We start from the raw sequence: 21,955 nt of genomic DNA on the forward strand, positions 1-21,955 counted from the left end.
CAAGGAGCTTCGAACATCAGCTGCGGTCTGTGTTGAACGTGAGTGAACATGCCTGCCCGTAAGGGTAGGACGTGCTTTGTGCCTTTGTGCAAGGGTGGGTAAAAGTCGTCAGCAGAAAAGGTGTCATTGTTCCGAGCCCCTGCCGATCCTGTTGGCTTGCAAGAATGGGCCAGAAACATTAAAACGCGACGACAAGGTACTCGACAATACATGCGTAGTGTGTTCTCGCCATTTTGATGAACGCTACATACAGACAACATTCAAGCACGTGATAAATGGAGATGTCGAGCTATAACGCGAACAGCCAGCGCTTACTGAGGATGCTGTGCCGACTATATTCCCTGATGCACCTTCATATCTAACGAATCCTGTTCCGAAAAAAAGAAAGGAGAGAGACCTCGCCAACGAATATGCCCCACCACCGAAGCGCAAGGCTTTATGTGAAAGCTTGCCTGACTGCGAACTCGCCGAAGGCATTGATGTACAGCCAGCGTCGGAGACTTTCTCGCATGAGGTCAGCAAATGTTTCATCGCCTTCAGCTCTTTGTACCAGAATTGTGCTCTCAAATGACCCCGGGGTGCTTTGCTTCGGGTGGCACGGTCGCGTGGAAACAGATGTGCTTGTTATTAAGCACGTCACATTCACAGTGTGCTCTGAACTGACACAGGGACAACGAGAAACATCATTGTGCCGCATATACTGCCGCAAGATCAAGGGCCACCGAAAGTGACGCTCTCGCGGCGTTAAAGAAAGCTGACGCACTGCTGCTGTGCCCTGGGTGTGATATTCAACCCCTTAAGTCTGGTCAGTGCACTAAGTTTGGTGCAGTGTACTATTCGCACGCGTGCTCTGGCACAACAGCTGTAGGAAAACAGTGTTTGCGTTGTAAGTACACTAGGAAGCTTATAGCGAATCAGATGCGCCGGCGGAACCAGAAGCCCAAACCAACATTCAGGCAGCGAGCTGCCAGGAAGTCTGTTCAGCTGCTCCGGACAAAGAGAAGGCTCGGAAAAGTCCAAGAAACTGTAGAAAAAACGCAAGTTTTGAATGAATCTGTGGCCAGCACGGCTTTCGAGCGGAAAATTCGTGGACTGCCGCCAAAACAGCGCTTAGCTGTAATAACCTGCTTTGAAGCCGCGTCCAGAAAGTCAAGCCGTGGTATGGCTTACGACAAGCTGTGGGTTTTGGAATGTATCCTGATGCGAATGAAGAGCCCACAGCTCTACGAGCATATTAGAAGGCATCAAATCATGGCACTACCAAGTAAGTCATACTTAGAGAAGCACATGCAAGGATTTAAAAGCACATTTGGTTTCAACACCAAGGTGTTTGCAGCCCTGGAGCAAAAAACAAAGGACATGGATGAGTTTAGTGTCCATGGAGGACTTGTTTTTGACGAACTAAAGCTCTCTGGGAATATCGCAGTGAGAGCGTCAGTAGAAATGAGTGGCTTCATAGACCTCGGCCCTTTCACAGAACCAGAAAACAAGACTTCTCTGAGCGACCACGGACTCATCTTGTTTCAGCCTTTCCAAGGTGAGTGGTTTCTTCCAATCGTACATTATCGATGTCACATGTGGCTTAAGAGTAGCAATGATTTGGTCTTCGCGCACTTTTTAATTCTACATCTACGAAACAAAAAAGCCTTCCTCTGTCTTTAACGCTGCAATACTTCTGCTTTTTTTTTTTTCAGGAGAATGGACCCAAATACTCGGCGTATTTTCTTCTAGAGGCAACGCGAAGGAACCTCTCCTGTCCAAGCTACTACTTGAAGCTACGATAATGGCTGAAAAATGTGGTCTTCGTGTTGATTATTGGACGGGCGATGGTGCACCATGGAACAGAAGTCTTTGGAAGCTGCTTGGGATAAAGGGTAGGTTGCCTCATTCCATACATTTTCATAAAACTATTTATATTTTGCTTGCCTGCTTTCGTTTACATAATTTTCTCGCTCGTTGGAGCATCATCAGTGGAAATCACATGCAAGTCTTCCCATCCCGTTGACGCAGTAAGACACCTTCACATGATTTCTGACTTTCCTCATCTCGTAAAATGTGTGCGAAATAGCTTTGTTTCAAAAGGATTACAGATACCACAAGGTCATGTCCATGTAGGTCCTATCCAGGAGACTTGGAAGAATGATAGCGACACCGTTACACTGAAGGTCATGCCACATATTACTAGAGCACATGTACAGCCAAATGCATTCGAAAAAATGCGGGTCAACCTAGCATTCCAGCTTTTCAGCGAGGAGGTGCTCAAAGAACTCTTCTTCTATAAGAGTGACCTTGAGAAAAGGTTTCGTACATTTCAGCCAACAGAGGACTTCGTAAGGCTTATGAAAAAGTTAATTTTCGTCATGTCATCGCGAACACCAGTGAAAGGTCTTAGATCAAGGTCTAAAAGTGCGAACTTTCTTGAAGATATTATTTTTTTAAGTGAGTGGGAGGGGTATGCAGCAAAGCATGGTGGGGGTTTTTCGAGTCCAGGGACTGCCCTTGGGCTCCGTGTAACACTGAAAAGTATATTGTCTCTTCTGGATTATGTGACTTCCGCGCTTAAGTATAAGTACTTACTGCAAATCTCAGTCAAGACAAAGTGGAGAACATTTTTGGGATTGTGCGTCAATCATTTGGATGCAATGATCATCCTACCCCAGAGCAGTTTTTGATCATTATTAGCAACCTCAGCTTCTACAGCTTAGCGAGACCACCCAGAGGTGGAAATTCACAGCCTGAACTTATCAACGCACTCTTGGAGCCATCTGATGCATGTCAAGAAAAAGCTGCTCAAATAACAGCACTGGTTGACAGGCTGTTAGATGAAGGGAACTTGAAAGATGCTGCAGTTGTGGTGAAAAAACACAGCTGCTTGCTTGACCACAAGGACTACGCAGAGAAAAAGAGTGACAGCCGATTAATTTACGATATAGCTGGATATGTCGTGCGGAAGTCACTGAAGAGAAATTCATGTCCTGAGTGTGCGTCTTCACTTTGCATTCTTCCTGGTCAAACCACGTCGAACGATAATGTTTCCTTAACTAAAGAGTTTGACCATGGTGGCTTGATTTACCCATCCAAGCCACTTGAAATACTTGTGACAGAACTTGAAAATGCATTTACTGTTTTCTTTAGCAGGAACAAGCTACATGCCAAGAGCATGACCTGTTTTCTAAGCTTTGTTCAAGGAAACAAACTTATTGTGGTTGGCTGCTCAGACCATGACCGCGAAGTGACAGCCAACATTATTAAGTTTTATGCCCTTACAAGGCTGCATTTCCTCGCGAAAGCTTTAAACAAATGTAGAAACTCGCAGAGAGAAAAGCGAAAGCTTCTAAAGATGAGGCGGTGCCAGTGAGAGTGAGGCATTGTCGAGTTCATTGTGGATAGTCTGTTATGTTTGTACATATACAATAAAGATATTGTATATGCTGAGTTGTGGCCTACTGTTTAATGTTCCTTTTGCAATGTAGCTCTACTAAGCTCGACCAGCCCTGCTAGAAGCTTCGGTGCTGCCTTCGCCAAAAGAAGAGGACTCCGTGGTATACAGTTTGCAAATGCGGTGCCATGGTGCTTGGCCCAGTTTCAGTTTACATGTATCAGCTTACATTGTTTTCAGTGTAGGCTCTTGCGTAATTAGCACTCCGGCTACGCAGAAGCAGCTTTCACTTTTGGAATCCTGGGCATGGCAATCGCATTACGATGGGGCGAAAACAACAGTTTACTGAGATTAAGGTGCACGTTAAAGAACCCCAGGTAGTCCAACATTATTCCGGAATCTTCCACAACGGTGTGCTTCATAATCAGATCTTTGTTTCGACACGTAAAACCCGATAATTTCATGGTTTCTTGTTTTTTTATGTTGGGGCACTCCAAGAATACGTTTCAGAATGCATGGTATTTATTTCTTGGTATGACAGAGGAAGAATATTAATCGCCTGTAAGCTACTACGAACAAATAAAAACCTCTCAGACTTCATTAGGAGAGCCACAACTGCGGATACAGCAAACAACGTTCGCGTACTTGTCTGCCGAAACCAGCGCTGGATCTTGCACCAAGCTCGCGTGGCGGGCAGGGCCATGCTGCGAAAAAAAAAGCATGCCACAAGGGAAATAAAAGAAAGGCGAAAGCAGACTTCCAGCGAGTTTCGGTACTGTAAGCTGCAGGATCGCGCACGCAAGCGTCAGAGTTGAGCGCGCCAGCCAGCGGCAGCGCCACCTACCCACAAGATCGGGAAATATTACACCGGGCAACTAAAGTGTACTGCGGCGAAGAAGCCGTACATTTCTATTGAGTGAATAAACAAATGGTTTTTACAACAGTACAGAAATAAACGCGCACCATGCATCAGTCTACCACACGGAAGAGCGTCGCAACATACGGTAGCTGATTCACACAGGCCATGTAGCTCACTTATCAGTCGTAAAGGGTATTATGGGTAATTCAACATTTCAGAAACACATCTGTGTTTATGTTTACGTTCGCACTCCTTGCGTAATATGACTCCAAGAACTTCCACAATAGAAAGTAATTTACAACACACAAACGCAAAGAACACAGACATATGTCTGGTTTTCAACTCGGCCGTCATGCAAATGACATATAGCGCGGAAAAACGTGAACATGCTGTGTGTTAGCGTCGTAAACTTCATACTAGGCAAGGAGCTAGCACACCACAATCCCGCGACAGCCGCTAATGAGACCAAGACGGGAGCACATGTCTGTGAACGCGCAAACGGAGCCCCTAAGCCACTCTGCTCCTTCGCCACCCCCGCTGCACGGCTGCACCACTCGTTTCAAGCACAGCACACCAAACACACATTAAGCGCTGAACAGTGGGCAGTCGACGCAGTTGCATTTACATGACTTGCAGCGAGCAGCACATCCCTCGATGTCCGTTAAGCAAAGTCGGACACGGCGACGCCACATCGCGGTTCGCAGAACTTCGCTGCCGAGGCGCTAGGCCACTTCGATATTTCAATTGTCATCACCGCCGGGTTCTCAAGAAAGCACGGGTCGCACAACGCCGATTCTGTACTGCCAGAGCTCACCGACGCCAAAGTCGCACTGCCGCATCGCCACTACTCACGGCTTTCCGCCAAGTAACACAGAACCTACAACCAACACACAAGCAACGCACGCACAATCACATGAGCAATGTTGAACAACGCGCGGTCCAGACAACGATCACGCCGAGGACGAACACGCCAGGGCGTCGCTCGGCGCCAGCATCGCGCCTTCTCAAGAATCCCTAAACGATGCTGTCCCTAGGCACCTAGGATCAGGTAACGTGAGGGATTTTTGTACGACAAATAGACGCACGCCGCCCCAACATGTGCGAAGCCTAGTCAGACCGCGTCGACGGGCTCTTTCTCTAAAATGCACCTGAGCATCGTTGTTGGGTTCTTCTGCCAGCGTCTGCTTCGTCGCCGTTTCGTGGTAAGGCCACAGCAAGTTCTTTTGCGCGTTGTTAACGACTTATTCTCTTCGCATTTCGTTATGTCACTGTTAGCTGCATGAACGAGTGACGGGGGCCTTGCAGCCATGAACAGCTGCTGCCCATTTTCTACGCTGACTTTCATTTCGTATTCTTTTTTTGATGCGCAGCAATGAGCGGTGATGCTAGCGATAACAGCGATGCGGCAGCGTCCGAGCTGCGAGGCACGTTCAATACAATGACGAAGTTAGAAAATAAAATGGTTCGTTAAGAAATGCAGCCTATGAACACAGGCCGTTCTGTGCAGAGAGCTTTATTATACGCGCGGCGACTGCTGATAAAGTATGGTGCTCTACGTTTGCAAAAGAAATGTAGCTATTTCTAAAGCGGTACACGTGCAATATTTGCAGTATGGCAATAGTGCGCTCTCTCCCAAACTCTGTAGCAAGCTATGTGCGCTCGAGCGTTGTTAGCTGTTCTGCATTGGGTTGAGGATACGTGTTTTCATGTTTTAATTGTGTATGGAGTCGTTACCGTAGAAAGTTCCTTGTTTCTTAGCATTTATAACAGTACTTCCTTAACAAAAAAAAAATACTCATTACATGAAGGAACGCAGCATCTCCATTATAAAGCTTTCCAGGCTCCAGTATTGCTTATACGAAGGAACGTAGCGTCTACATTCAATAGCTTTGAAGCCTCCAGTATTGCTTACCTTCTGTCTGTCATTCTACGTATTGCAGGAATCTCCATTTCCTCAAAATGCACTGTACAGTCAAAGGACATCATGCACACTCAAGGGCAAAATTCCAAGTATCAGAAGACGATTGCAAAGCTTCGAAGAGAGCAGGTGAAGACCCCCAACATAAAAGTGCTTGATTGCAGCTGTTTAATGACGGACACACTGGCTTACACATTCGAGACTAAGATGTTGGTGCGTGCTCAACTGTTTTTACAGCCATTTTATTTCGGCACGCTACCATTCACATAATTTTGCTGCCCTAATTCACCCTCCTTCACAGAAGTACAAGAAAAAACGTCATATACTTTTTCCCTTCTAAAACAATCCCATCTTGTGCAAATTAATTGCTGTCGTGTATGCGCAGTTTTTTTTTTCATTATCTGGATAGTTGCAACACGTCTTTTGTGTGTTTTGCTTGTGCAAAGTTATTTCCATCACACTAATAATTTCCGACTATGTTCCATTATACCGGTGTCATACGACCACTTTCAATCGCGATCAAGTCCGATCCGGATTGAAATTCGCGACTGCTATTGGCCCGATCACGCAGGTTGCGCAAAAGAACCAATCGTGACCGAGAAATTCAAATCGGATAGGGCTTGATCGCATTTAAAAGTGCGCCGTGTGACACCCGTATTACTTGCATTTTGCTGATCCCGTTTTCATGTATCTGCCTCTTACAATCTTGCTGCAATAAATTGATGTCTGCTGTTTTCGTGTTCTTGACTGTGCAGCAAGTTGATTTATATTTAAGGAACACGTCACATTTATTTACGATACACCTGCTGGCGTGAGCTACTAGACGTACAATATCATAAGCGATAAAGTTCTACTCACTCAAGAGTTGGCACGATTGTTGCGCTAAGTTACAGCTTGAAACAGCAAATATGAATTTAAATGAAACCAACATGAGTGAAACACCTTTTCGCGCTCGTCGTCAGAACATATAAACAGAGGCACAAGCGCCTGCATGAAATCACGCGATTTAAGCAAAGGTATGGGCCACAGAAAAAAAAAAATACAAGAAACGAAACTGAAATTAGGGCCTCCGAGATTAGGCAGCGTGCGCAACCATGTTGGAGGCTGGTGCGTTTCGCCAATTCTGCTAAGTGCGCTGAGAGCCAAAGTCGGCCGCAGGCGCCTATGGGAGTGTCTACTCTTTACGCTTACTATGTTACTCTACGATCGACCGACAGATCAGATTTTCAACGATGGCCTACTGTGTTCGCTGCTATCGCCGTTCTTTGAGTGTATGCTGTTTCTGAGGGCACACGTTCGCCCAATAAAACGCGTTTCGTCGTTCCCAGTTTCGCTGCCTTCTTCACCGTCACTACCACGTGACATCTGGTGGAGGTGCTAGTGCGTTCATGTATCGAACGCCCTCGCAACGCCGCAATCCAAGTCCGAAACCCAAAGACAACACGAACGTCGCCGAGGACCAGCGAGCAAGCCGTACGTAGCAAGGACTGCGACCTGAACACGGACCTCTTCCCGAGAAGACCAGAGGGATAAAGCCCAAGTCAGAAACCCCAATGGCTGCTCCAGCGTCCCCCATTCTGCTGCAACCACCTCGGGACCCACCAACCTTCCATGGATCATCTTCGGAAGGCCCAGAAACCTGGCTCGAGACATGAACGAATCGCGACTTTCAACAACTGGGACTCCGATGACAAGCGGCGGCATCTATACTTCGCCTTAGAAGACGCTGCCAGAACGTGGTTCGAGAACCGGGAGTCGACTCTGGCAACGTGGGACCTGTTCCAAAGCGGCTTCCTGCGGACCTTTACGAGCGTCGTGCGCAAAGAAAGGGCCGAAGAAACGCTAGAAACCAGAGTACAACTACCCAACGAGAACATAGCTATTGTCACGTGGTAGTGACGTTAAAGAACACAGTAGCAGTACTGTGAAAGACAAAACTAGCTTTTATTGGGCGAACCTGTGCCCACAAAACAGGCTACACTTAAAGCACAAAGATAGCGGCGAACACAGTCGGCGATCGTCGAAAATCTGATCAGCGGGTCAAGCGCGTCGGCTTTTATAGAGCAGTCATCGAATGTTCCAGACTAATCGTTGGGACCCGCGTGCCTTCCACAGAGTTCTACACCATTCGCGTCAGGCGATGAAATCAGATAACACAAGCTTCGGCGACAATAGACCGCGGATAGAAGCATCGATAACTTTCCAGAAACTTCGGATACATGCAGGCGCGTCCCGCGCTGTGTGATAGCATTTGTTAGGCGGCGAAGCGTGGTCGCCCGATAAAGATAAGTACACGTGTCACTATCTTAATCGAGAAGATGACGCGCCTGTTCCGCCACGCTGACCCGGATATGTCTGAGAAGAAACTTCGCTTCCTCATGCGTGGGGCAAAACAAGAGCTCTTCGCCGGATTGATACGCAACCCACCCAGTACCGTTGCTGAATTTGTTTCCGAAGCAACAACCATGGAGGAAACACTGGCAGTGCGGAACCGACAATTCAGCCGCCGCATGAAACTTGACGAGCCACACCGGAGTTCAATCACTGGGCACCGACGATTAGCCTGAAACGATCAGAGCAGTTGTGAGGGAGGAACTTTAGAAGTTGTTCCCTTCATCATCGCCTCAAGTGCCTTTGATTGCCGACGTCGTACGTGAGCAGCTACAACAATCACTCGTAGTCCCTCAAATGCTGTAGCCACAGCCCGAAGCGATGACTTACGCCGCCGTAGCCCGCCGTCAAGTTCCCCCTCCGTGTCCTCGGCAGGGCCAGGTAACGCCACAGTTCCGCCGCCCACCCCTGCCCCCGTCAGCACGCCAGCCCATCCCCCCACACAGCATTCTAAGGAAGACTGACGCTTGGCACGCCCCTGACCACTGTCCGATTTATTATCACTGCGGAGAAGCAGGACATCTACCACCGATGTCCTTACCACGAGATGGGACTGCGAGGGTTCGCCGTCAACGCACCACACCTGGATTGGGAAGAATTGGGGATAAAAGTTAATGGAGAATACCTCAGTAACTTGCGATTCGCTGATGATATTGCCTTGCTTAGTTACTCAGGGGACCAATTGCAATGCATGCTCACTGACCTGGAGAGGCAAAGCAGAAGAGTGGGTCAAAAATTAATCTGCAGAAAACTAATGTTTAACAGCCTCGGACGAGAACAGCAATTTACAATAGGTATCGAGACACTGGAAGTGGTAAGGGAATACTTCTACTTAGGGAAGGTAGTGACGGCGGATCCGAATCATGAGATGGAAATAATCAGAAGAATAAGAATGGGCTGGGGTGCGTTTGGCAGACATTCTCAGATCATGAACAGCAGGTTGCCGTTATCCCTCAAGAGAAAAGTATATTATAGCTGTGTCTTACCAGTACTCACCTACGGGGCAGAAACCTGGAGGCTTACGAAAAGGGTTCTACTTAAATTGAGGACGACGCAACGAGCTATGGAAAGAAGAATGATGGGTGTAACGTTAAGGGATAAGAAAAGAGCAGATTGGGTGAGGGAACAAACGCGAGTTAATGACATCTTAGTTGAAATCAAGAAAAAGAAATGGGCGTGGGCAGGACATGTAATGCGGAGGGAAGATAACCGATGGTCATTAAGGGTTACGGACTGGATTCCAAGAGAAGGGAAGCGTAGCAAGGGGCGGTACAAAGTTTGGTGGGCGGATGAGATTAAGAAGTTTGCAGGGACATGGCCACAATTAGTACATGACCGGGGCAGTTGGAGAAGGATGGGAGAGGCCTTTGCCCTGCAGTGGGCGTAATCAGGATGATGATGATCATGATGATGATGATGATGAAGCGGCCAGCAACCTGAATGGCAGATCTGGCAGAAGTACTACATGCCGCACATGACGATCCAACCGCTGGGCACCTCAGATTCTCCCGGACGCTTTCAAGGATACAGGAAAGGTATTACTGGCAGCGCCAGACCGCCAACGTGGCCGGTTACGTCAAGACATGCCGTGACTGTCAGCGACTGAAGACACTACCGAAAAGGCCAGCGGGATTACTACAGCTGACCAAGCCTACTTGCCGACCATTTCCGCAGATCGGGACGGATTTGTTGGGACCCTTTCTGACTTCAAAGTCCAGAAATATATGGATCGTCGTGGCGACGGACTACCTCACCCGGTTCGCTGAAACGAAAGCTCTGCCAAAAGGTAGTGCAGCAGAAGTGGCGAAATTCTTAGTCCAGTACATCGTGCTGCCACATGGTCCCCGAGAAGTCCTCATCACCGACAATGGAACGGCCTTTACAGCAGAAATAACCCAAGCCATTCTGCAATACAGCCAGACAAGCCACAGGAGGACAGCTGCGTACCACCCACAGAGGAATGGTCTTACGGAGCACCTGAGTAAGAGCCTCGGCGACATGCTAGCAATGTACGTCGACGTCGAACACAAGACCTGGGATGCCGTCCTGCCGTACGTAATTTTCGCTTACAAAACGGCGGTGGCAGAAACAACCCAGATCACGCCGTTCAAGCTGGTTGACAGCAGGAACCTGACGACGACTCTCGACGCCATACCGCCGTATGTCACCGACGAAAAAAAATTTGAAGTAGCCACCAGCAGAGGACCGACAGCCGACACTACAACCTTCGATGACCCTACGTCGAGTACCTGCCCGGCGACCGTGTGTGGGTTTGGACCCCCATACGCCAACGAGGACTTAGCGAGAAGCTCTTACGCCGCTATTTCGGACCCTACAAGATCATCCGACGCATTGGCGTACACCATTACGAGGTCGGGCCAGACGGCATTTCGCAATCACAGCGGCGCTGTTCACGATCTAAAAGAGTCCATGTTGTGCGACTTAAGCCGTTCTACCAGCGCTAAGGAACTTTGGTAATTTGTATAGCTGAACCTTGGACTTTCTTTTCATTTGGACTATGTTATTTTGGACTTTGTTTTGTTACTTTTGTTTAATAAATGTCCTGTTGTGTTTCACTCTCCTATTATGTTTGTAGCATAGGGACGATGCTCTTTGAGAGGCAACATTGACTCGTCGATTTGTTTATCTTTTTTCGGCAGCGCGGGACGCGCCCAAATGCATCGGAAATTTCAAGATTCTTATCGATGGTTCTGTTGCCACCAAAGCTTGTGTAATCTGATTGCATGCGCGACCCGAATTGTTTACAACTTCCTCGAAGGCACGCATACTACCGATTACTCTGGAACTTTCGATGACTCGGGTATAAGAGCCGGCGCGCTTGACCGGCAGATCAGATTTTCGACGATCGCCGACTGTATTCGCTGCTATATCGCTGTTCTTTGAGTGTATCCTGTTTTTGAGAGCACAGGTTCACCCAATAAAACGCTAGTTTCGTCATTCCCAGTTTTACTGCCTTCTTCACCGTCACTCTACGTGACAATATGTTGAGTGAGAAGGTGAAGATAATGAGGTATGTCTGGCAGCTGCAACGAGAGGCCAACGGCGTAGCGAGAAGCACTGGCTGACGGGTGCCCGAAATAAATTTTCCGGGTTCAAACTGCTTGCTCAGTAAAATTCTATGCGTCGAGAATTTGTCATAAATGAGAAATGTTTTCAAAACGATAAAGTCGTTACTAAGGGCAATTTGAAAGCAACTTAGTGAGGTCAGCGGTTGGAAAGATGATTTTTCTATAAGTTGCTCGGCGTAGCGTCGCACGCTTCGCTAAGTAATATACGGGGTGTTTAACACTATACTCCCGCAGGGGCGTCGGCATCAGCAGGCGTTTGGTGTGTTGCGACACCACGTACGCGAGCACACAAGGATTGGCCCCTCTCCCGTGTAGCCGTGCGCGGCTTAGCCGTGTCTGGGGAAAGGAGGATCCTGGGGTATCCTGGGGGTTGAGCCGATGCTGGGTGTTTGGACCTTTAAGACCCCCCGGCGGAGGCAACACACCTATTCGGCGTCGTCTTCTTCACATAGACGGCACCTCTAGACTGACCTACCTAGAGGAAATCGGCAGTCGCCTTTTCCTGTCCTTCACTTCAAGCTTCGTTTCTCTCTCTCACTTTCAATCGTTCCTGTCTTCTCTTCCCTTCTTCTTACTTCGAGATTTCCAGGTGGCAAGGGTTAACCTGGTGTAGTTATCCAACTTTGGGTATATTATATTAGGTTATAGTGACTATGCACAGCTGGCGTCTTCATTGCTTTTAGGCTCCGAAGCGTCCCTTTGTTGGGCTCGGTGGTGGGCGGCTGGCGTAGCTACGGAAGTGATATTTATTTTGATGGCTTTTTCATCATTCCCCCCGACTCCCGGATAGCCCTCTTTCCAAGAGAGGGCGCACCGATGATTCCCTTGAAACGTTTCGGCCAGACCAAATAAATTTACCCACAGTGCCATGTCTTAAGTTGTCAAAACCCTGATAAAACAGCAAGAACTCTATCACCCTTTGTTGTCGCAAAATGTCTTACTTTTAAACTAGGTCCCGGCTACAAGGTCACGAAAATGGCCAGCGGTGATCGAAGTTAGTGACAAGAAACAGTACAAGAAACTATCTGAACTTGTTGAAATAGTACCCGCCTCTCGATAAACCCGGATCGTTCTTTGAACAGTACACGCGGAGTCGTATCTGAACAAGATCTCCTGGACTTGAATGAAACTGAGGTGCTTGAAGGCTGGAAGGAACAGCACCTTACGAATGTCCAAAGAATAAAGATCAGGCGGGATGACAAAGAGATCCCCACTAAACACCTTGTGGTGACGAGCGACCACGTAGACCGGTAAAGTATCGAGCTCTTGCGGGAGAGGAAGAACCGACACTCGATCTATTAGCGTAGCATTTTTTAATCTCCATTCTGAACTCTAGCCGCTCGTGCCTCGCGTAGACGCGAGTGTCTACGTAATTCTCATGCGACGCCGATGCTGCTGCCGCTACAGAGGGCTCCCCCCCTAGAAACGAGGAAAAATTCGACGAACGATGGAAAGTCCACGTGGCGCGGCGTGTTTTGGCGTGTCTTGGCGTTGGTCTTGAGTGTCACGTACGGAGGCGGCGTTGAAGGATGCAGCAGAGTTGCGTCGCACATTGGTGGGGCCGATGGCGCGGGTGCTTCAATGTAGGCGGGTTTGAGACGTTCCAGGGCAATTGTTTCTGATCGGCCGTTGACATTCACGAGAAAAGTCGTCGGACAACGCTCGAGAACACAATACGGCCCGGAGTAGTGTGGCTGCGAAGGCTTCCGCACGGCGCAGTTACGCACGAAAACGTGGGTAGCAGAGGTGAGTGCGGCAGAAACGTACGGAGACCTTGCGTTGCTAACGTGCAGGCACGGGGCATATCTGGCTGAAGAAAGCTTGCAGTTCGGCAACGTAGTCGCCAGGTGATGGCATAAGAGTTTTGGTGGTGGCGACAAGGAAATCGCACGGAAGGCGTAGGTGAGTGCCGGGACTAGCTCAGCACAGGAGCAACCTAGGTCGCTCTTGAGTGCGGCTCTGATGCCAAGTAAGACGAGAGGCAAATGTAGAACCCAGTTGTCCGGCGATTCATGCGCCATAATGGAGGCCTTGAGAGGCCGGTGAAAACGTTCAACTAGTCCACTGGACTGCGGGTTGTAAGCAGTCGTGCGAAAACGTGTCGTTCCGACTAGTTTGAGCAGCTCGTTGAAGAGGGCTGAGTCAAACTGCCGACCCCGATCGGTGACTATTGTGGATGTACAGCCGAACCTTGCTATCCACGTAGACACGAAAGCTGCTGCAACAGTGGGCGCTGAGATGTCAGATATAGGTGTAGCTTCTGGCCACCGTGTATAACGGTCGGTGCATGTCAGTATGTAGCAGTAACCTTTCGAAGGTGGGAGAGGGCCGACGAGGTCCAGGTGTACGGTATCCGGTACGAGCATCCGGTGGAAGAAAAGACTTGGCAGGCGGAATGGGGTGACGCTGGATCTTTGAGCGTTGACACGACAAACAGCAGCGAACCCAACCGCGAACTTGCGCGCTTAGCCGAGGCCAAACGAAACGATTGGAAAGGAGCTTCTGTGTCGCGCGTATGCCAGGATGCGACAGATTGTGCACTGTTTCAAATAGATGTCTGCGAAGGCATGCCGGAATGTATGGTCTAGGTGTGTCGGTAGAAGTGTCGCAAACGACGGACATACCATCTGGGCTCACAACGACGTCCTCCAATTTCAGGGACGTTGACGAATTCCGGAGTGTACGAAGTTCGGTGTCGTCACGCTGTTGACTAGCGAGTAAATCGACATCGATGATGAAAGGTTCTGACGTCAACGTGGAAACGGCATTGACGCGACTCAGAACGTCCGCTAGAACGTTGTCGGTGCCCCTGATGTGGCTGAACGTTGTGGTAAACTCCGAGATTTAGGAAAGGTGTCGACTGTCGCAGGGCGAGTAACAGGACGCCGAACGGTTCACAAGGGGCTTGTGGTCAGTCAAGACAGCAAATGCCCGGCCTTCGAGGAAATGGCGAAAATGTCTGATAGCCTGGTAAACGGCGAGTAATTCACGGCCGAACATGCTGTAGCGGGACTGCGCTGGCCTTAGTTTTTTGGAGATAAAGGCGAGTGTATGCCACGCATTGTCCATGAATTGCTGCAGAACGGCACCAACGGCGGTGTTTGAAGCGTCGGTCATGATTGCAATGGGCGCGTGTGGCTTTTGATGTCTGAGCAGCGCGGCGTCGGCGAGGGCAGACTTGACTGTTGTGAAAGCGTCGGTGGCCTCTGCAGTCTACTGAAGCACTTATTTACGTTTGGTTAGCAGCAGAGCGTCTAGCGGAGCCATAAGTCGGCGCAATCGGGAATGAATTTGCGGTATAAATGGAAGAATCCGAGAAATTGGCGAAGCTTAGTGAGTGTGGTCGGTCGGGGAAGGTTTTCGATGACGCGAATCTTGGATGGCAGTGGTCGAATGCCGGTAGCGTCGACGATATGACCGAAGAAATCGAATTCGGGTTGACCGAATTCGCTCTTGGCGGCGTTGATGACAATTCCTTGACTGGCAAGGTGTGAAAACAACAACAGCAAGTGGTGATGTTCTTCTGCGGAAGAGCTGGCGACGAGAAGGTCGTCAATGTATGCAAAAAGGACAGGCGAGCCTCGGGTGACGGGATCGATGAAACGCTGAAAGGATTCGCCCGCGTTCGATAAGCCGAAAGGCATGCGGAGAAATTCAAAAAGACTGAAAGGTGTGGTGATGGCGGTCTTGGGAATGTTTTCTTCAGTGACCGGTAGTTGATGATAGGCGCGAACGAGATCGATCTTAGAAAAGATCGTCGCACTGTGCAACGCTACCGTGATGTCCTGAATGTTCGGTAGAGGGTAGCGATCAGGAACTGCAACGTTGTTTAGTGCCCGGTAATCACCGCATGGGCGCCAGTCTCCCGTCCTCTTAGGCACCATGTAAAGTGGTGATGCCCAATTACTGGAGGAAGGGCGGATTATGACAAGTTGCAGCATGTGTTCGAACTTTGCGCGAGCGATCTTGAGTTTCTCTGGGGAGAAACTCAAGATTTTGAGTTTTACAGCCACAGTTTTTAGGCCCTTTTACAGCCATGTCACATCTACCATGATGAATTCACTGTCCACGCCATTAAGAATACATCGTTAAGATTACCATTTGTCATGGCGCTCTTTGGCCATACCTGGCCCTTGCGCCATTAAACACCACATATTGTCATCATCTTTTAATACTATATGGGGAATTCTTTCAAATCGCCTGTGACAGATTGCACAATTGAGCTGAATGGTTTGAAGAGGTGGACGTTAGCTCTACAGGAAATCAGAATTTGTAATACGACTAATTAACAAAGTTGCCCTAATTGATTTTTACTGATATGGTACATTGCAATTTGCGAACTGTAGCCGGCTAGTATGAGAGGCATATCGAGTTTGAACAATTTCTGAGGATGGCACCGGCATCGAGATATGCGCCGTGAAACTTGCGCTAAAAATGCCCTGTTGTTCAACCTATATTTAAAAAAAAAAAAGTTGTTTTACGCATTCGAGCACAAAAATAATTGGACCGCTAACGTGTTTGGTCTCCCGCTTTGAAAATAAATACTACCTCGGAACTTGCATCAACCTGAGAATTGGTTCCAAGTGAATACGTCTTGAGGACTCACATGCTACAATGATTAGATTGCAGTATGTACCGCTAAGCAATTAACTTAAGATATAATTAACGAAATATTGATAATTATACTCAATCTCACTACTGCCTTGCAGCACTGCCAAAGGCATGAGGCATACACAGGCTATATATACCCTTGCGCAGCGCAATATAGTTCTGGGCACTAGTATTGTGGCATCTGCCAGAGGTGACTTTTTTAAAAATTCTTTATAGTATAACAGACAACATCCGGTATATTATTTGTCAAATGACCCAGACCAATAAAAGCTAAGAAGTGCAGGCCTTGACGATTTGTCTTACCGTCGTCATGGGATGTTCACAAGCTGTGCACAATTCCACGAACGAGCATGACATGGCTAAGCCTCGGCGAATTTAGCCGCCAGCAGCTTATCTGCCTTGTCCTCATGTGCCGCGCGATCGGGTGGCACTGAGCGATGCAAATGCTCTCCTGCGGATTTTGGTCGGTACAGTCTGAATACCCCATTGCCGGAGCGCATCGGAGTCACGGAATGCGCCTGCGTGCCCCTTTCATCGTTTCTTTTTAATTTATGTACTCATGTCGGCCGTTACAGGGTGGGTCAAAAGCAGCACTTCAACAATTAGTACAATACATGAATATTCCAATAATACATATAGCACAAAAAAGAACAGGTCAATAGCAGTATTTCGGTAATTACTACAGTACATGAATAGGCGAACACAAGCGAACAAAAAAGATACATAAGCGAAATATTCTGCACATACCCCGATCAATAATACGAGACTATGAATGCAGTGTTCGCAAACGTGCTCATACACCCCCCGCCCCCCCCCCCCCCCCCCCCACCGCCAAAATATAAGCGGTGAGCATGTATACGTGCGTGCATCTTTCAATGTAACTTCAAGTTTTTCTGAAATTGTTCTGCACTGGTGCTTTCTCGCGTTCACACCAGTAATTAATTCAATTCGTTAATGGTTATTGGGAAGTAGGGGAATGCGTAAGCGTTAATGTGCATCTGAGGGATTTGAAAAGTATTATATTTGTTCCGTAGCGTTCTACCTTGTCGTGCTATCAAATACTGTTAACTATTGATGTTGAATGTGTTTTTAGTGAGAAGAAAGAAGAACTCTAACCTAGCTGTGCGCCTGCGTTCAGCGAGCGTAGGCAAGTTCAGCAAACCGAGCATTTCGGAGACATAATCTGTGCGGCAGTAACGTGATAGAATAAACATTGATGCTCGACGTTGAACTCTTTCCAGTCTCTCAATTAACCCTGACTGATAAGGGTCCCAGATTATGCTGGAATATTCTCGCATGGGCCGAACGTACGTTAAATAAGCTGTTAGTTTTACTGACTGTTATGTTATTCATGTTATCGCTGTAGAAACTATATGACACTCCCAGCGAATTTTCGCCGTCATCGTTACCCTCGGCGTCGCCGTGATGTTTTGTATAATGTCCAAGTGTTATAAGATCGCGCCCCACGCTTCGTATGCCGTGCGGGCGAAGCAAAGGCCCCCGAGGGTGATCTCAGAAGAATGGTGCTTGATAAACGCCGTCTTCGCGCGCACCCGATGTCGGAGGTCTCGTAATCAAGCGTGCGTAAGAAGAGGGGGAGGCAGGCGAAGTCTCCTTCTCTAGCCCGTCCGTGGCTGCTCATGGCGCAGCAAAGCTGATAGGTGGCCCACACGTCCTATCTTAGAAGAAACCTGCGTCGGTTGCCAAAGCTTGGTGAGCCGAGATATCTGGTGGCTTCATGTGTGCCATCTTCCCGCGTGCGTAGCGTTGGAGGTCGCTTAATCTCAATTTCCTGACACGCTTTGAAGCGAACGGCAGCACGAACAGCACGAAGCGTGTTCCCGTTTGCCGGCTCTCTTCATCACTATTGCGTTGGGGCCTGCGAGTGGTCGCGGTCATCGAATCAAATGTGTTCCCGTTTGCCTGTGTGCACGTGACTACAAACTTGTTAATTTAATTAGTAAGCGAATGTGTAGCGCAACTTACACAACCAATAAAACTACAAACTTTGTCTAGTTGTCTAATACTTTGCTATCGCTATCAATGCTTCGCCTTTCAGGCGGAACTGTGACTTCTTTTGTTCTGATAGTGAGAACCCTTTTGCGCTTACGTCTATGGTGTACCTTCGAGTAAATATGTCAAATGACTGTCCAGTTGACTCTCCAGTATGACTCTCCAGTCTCCAGTATGACTCTCCAGTCTCCAATATGACTTTCCAGTTGATTTCGGTATGCATGTATGATACATGTTGCTGCGTACGGCCTGCGTGCCGAATTGTTGCGGGAGCAGAAGCCTCCGTCAGGCCACATGGCCTTTAGTTTCTGCTTCCTTTCTGTTGTAAACAGTAGAAATAAACTAATTCATTCATTCAAACGTAACAAAGCCCCCCGAAAAGCTAAGGATATCATACTTCACAGTTTCTCTACAAGGCTACGATATTATTACAATCTATACTTATAATAAACGCAGATCCACTCTATTGAAATACCCGCCACGGTGGCTTAGTGGCTATGGTGTGGCGTTGCTAAGCAAGATTTTGCGTGATTTGAATCGTTCGGTTTTACGCGCCAAAACCCCGATTTGATTATGAGGCACGCCGCAGTCGAGTACTCTGGAATAATTTTGACCACCTGGGAATCTTTAGCGTGCTCCCAATGCACGGAACACGGGCGTTTTTTTTGCATTCCGCCCCTGTCCAAATGCGGCCGCCGTGGCCGGGGATTCGAAATCGCGACCTGGTGCTTAGCAGGGCAGCACCATAGGTGCTAAGTCACCGCGGAGGGTCTGTCGCGGGATCAAATCCCGGCCGCGGCAACCGCATTTAAATGTGAGCGAAATGCAAAAATGCCCGTGTCCCGTACATTGGAGGCACGCTAAAATCCCCAGGTGGTCAATACTAATCCGGAGTCCCCCACTACGGCATGCCTTATAATGAAATCGTGGTTTTGGCGTTTAAAACCCCAGCAATCAATTCACTATATCGACATGTTATGGCGACCTACGGAGTACTCTTTCGTGCTTTATGGCCTAGGTACATTTTTTTTTTCACAAGCTGCGCCACTTGTCAGTGTGTCTGAAATACCGTATATTTCTGACGTGCCGTCGTTGCATCACGTATTGAAAGCGAAGCTTAGCCACATTCCAGATGTCTCATGGTAGTGCACCAGCTACAGCAACCGCTCTTATTGCACCTTGATGGTTAGTGGGGTTTATTAGCGTAAGGGCCAGCGGTGGCCAACGAACGCCAAGGCGATCTTATAACAACTTACATGCGGCGCGAATCTACGCAGTACGCGATTACGGGGTGTATGGCATGCTTTGAGAACGGAAGCCAGCAGGGCCTGTCTTAAAATCTGTGTACAAATAACCACCGCTCAGCGAACGGGGATTCTTGTCCTATTACCCACCCGTTGCATCATCCCGTCGGTGCTCTCATTGCTGCTGCAGGCTAATTGCTCAGATCGTCGCGGCAGGGGATGAAATTCCGACCAAACTGAGGTTGCGAGCATTCTGAAAGCACACAGCGTAGAAAGCTATAGACAGCCGCGAGGACCACCCGCCGCGGTGGCTTAGCGTCTGTGGTGCTGCGATGCTAAGCACGACGTCGCGGGATCAAATCCCGGCCACGGCGGCCGCATTTCGATGGGAGAGAAATGCAAAAACACCCGTGTACTTAGATTTCGGTGCACGTTAAGGAAAAACAGGTGGTCAAAATTATACCGGAGTACCCCACTACGGCGTGCCTCATAATCAGATCGTAGATTTGGCACAATAAACCTCATAATTTAATATTTTTTTTTTAGCAGCGAGGACCGTTCAGTGTCGGGGAAAAAATTAATGACAAAGGTGGCAAAGCATGTCAATGAAGCAGACGGTGAATGAATGTTGCTGATTTTAAGAGCGTCGAAAAGTGTAAGAAAAGGCATTTTCTATTCTTGGTTTCTAGCGCGAAGTGACGCAGCCGAAGACTAGCAGAAGACAGGACGAGCGCTAACTCTCAACTAAATCTTTATTGAAACGATCAACAGATATATGCGGGGTGCGTGAATTTTCTTTTTCGCAGTCTAATCTCTGAAGTGTTTCAGGAGGCGACGAAAATGACCTACATCTTGACGCACTATCGGGTACCTTAGCTGGATACACTGTAGCATGGGCGACGCACGCGACATCCGCATCAAGCCAGATCAACAACAACAATAATAATGTTCTCTGACAAAGAACAAGAATCAGGACAACATTCATTTGGACTAGATGGTGCATATATATATATAGTTGAGTTAAGAAGGAACAGCGCCAACTAAGACGATCACAAGTGGGAGAACGACACAGGATAAGCGCCAACTTCATCTATCTTCGGTGAATTTTTCAGTGAATAAAGATAGGCGAAGTTGACGCTTGTCCTGTGTCGTTCTCCCTCTCGTGATCATCTTAGTTGGCGCTGTTATTTCCTAATTCAAAGGTAAACTCGATTGGAAAACAACGCTTCTGCAATATCAGAAAGGTTTCTTTTACAGTGAGAAGAGGCGTGGTAAACCATTAAAGAAAAACGCAGGATAGAAACACAGGCAGCAACAAAAAGCAGTTTTCTGTGTAGTTCCTTGCGACATGCTGGGATTCGACAGTGTGTTTGTGCAGGACTATACCTGCTCATTGTATAGTAAGTAAATTAAGAATGCAACCAGTTTCGCTGGCTTCCCTGAACAACTCCATCGCAGGAAAAAAGTTTTTTTAATACCTTGGAACGTAACACGGACGCACTGGCGCTTAGATTTGGCCACGAAATGCACTAAAACGTTGGTCAACATTTTCTGTGCAAGTAAGTAACCCCTCTCCAACAAGATAAATGCCAATGTAGTCTTGAAAGGTAATGTCATCATCGATAAAATATTTCGTGCTACTCTCTACCGCTCTTTATGGAATGACAGAGAATATAAAACACGTACTGTTGCAGTTTTCATTGGACATCAAGTGCATTGTAAGCCGCATTGTTATCAGCCAACACATGGGCGAGTACTCGCTCACAGTTTAGTCGTACGCGTCAAAACATGTATTTCACTTGGCATAGTAAAATTACTTTACGCTGCCAGCCTCGTCTAATATACAGCTAACAATCCTTCTGTGCCCACAGCCACTGCTCGGCAAAGGTCGCTCGAGGACCGTGCATTCTGCATGCACTTAGACAGGGTGGCAGCTGATTATATGAAGAACACCAAGCTTCCGCGCCTTTTCGCAGCAGGATATGACCGGCAGAAGAAGGTCGGAGCCATATCAGCACGTTACTCGAACGGTGAGTATCATTTATTAAGATCTGTTGTGCTTTGGTCACACTGCATCTAGATAGCTTGCAATAAAGTAACTGCGTAGTTTTTCAGCTATAAATAATTCTCTGGTGCTTCAAAAGCACGGCAATTCTTACAATGGGGCACTTGCCACCTTTTGTTGCGACTACAGCTTCGTAAGTTTTAACTCCTGCGACAGAGAGACCACGCGAAAGCATCAACGAAGATACAATTCCTTGCCGCATTAGAGAAAAATTTTTGTTAAAGTTACAGACACTGCAGGGCTCTCGGACTTTCTGATTCGCGCTCGTATACGAGAAATTAAATAGACCCAGGGATAGGACATTGCGGCACGCCAGGTTCTACCCATTTGAAGGTCATTGGAGAAAACAAAGTCAGGGAATAGTTAGAAATCATTATATCCTTCTT

At 47.9% G+C, this 21,955-nt stretch overlaps 1 protein-coding gene across 1 annotated transcript in view; it reads left to right on the forward strand.

Moving 5' to 3' along the window:
- Positions 1-21,955, forward strand: part of LOC140215386 (uncharacterized) — a 62,183-nt gene that overhangs the window by 20,972 nt on the left and 19,256 nt on the right. The window contains exon 2 of the mRNA XM_072285972.1: positions 21,376-21,534. Coding sequence (XP_072142073.1) covers positions 21,376-21,534 — 159 coding nt within the window. The remainder of the gene's footprint in view (positions 1-21,375; positions 21,535-21,955) is intronic.

This window comes from Dermacentor andersoni, chromosome 1, assembly GCF_023375885.2.
Source record: "Dermacentor andersoni chromosome 1, qqDerAnde1_hic_scaffold, whole genome shotgun sequence".
NCBI classification, from domain to species: Eukaryota; Metazoa; Arthropoda; class Arachnida; order Ixodida; family Ixodidae; genus Dermacentor; species Dermacentor andersoni.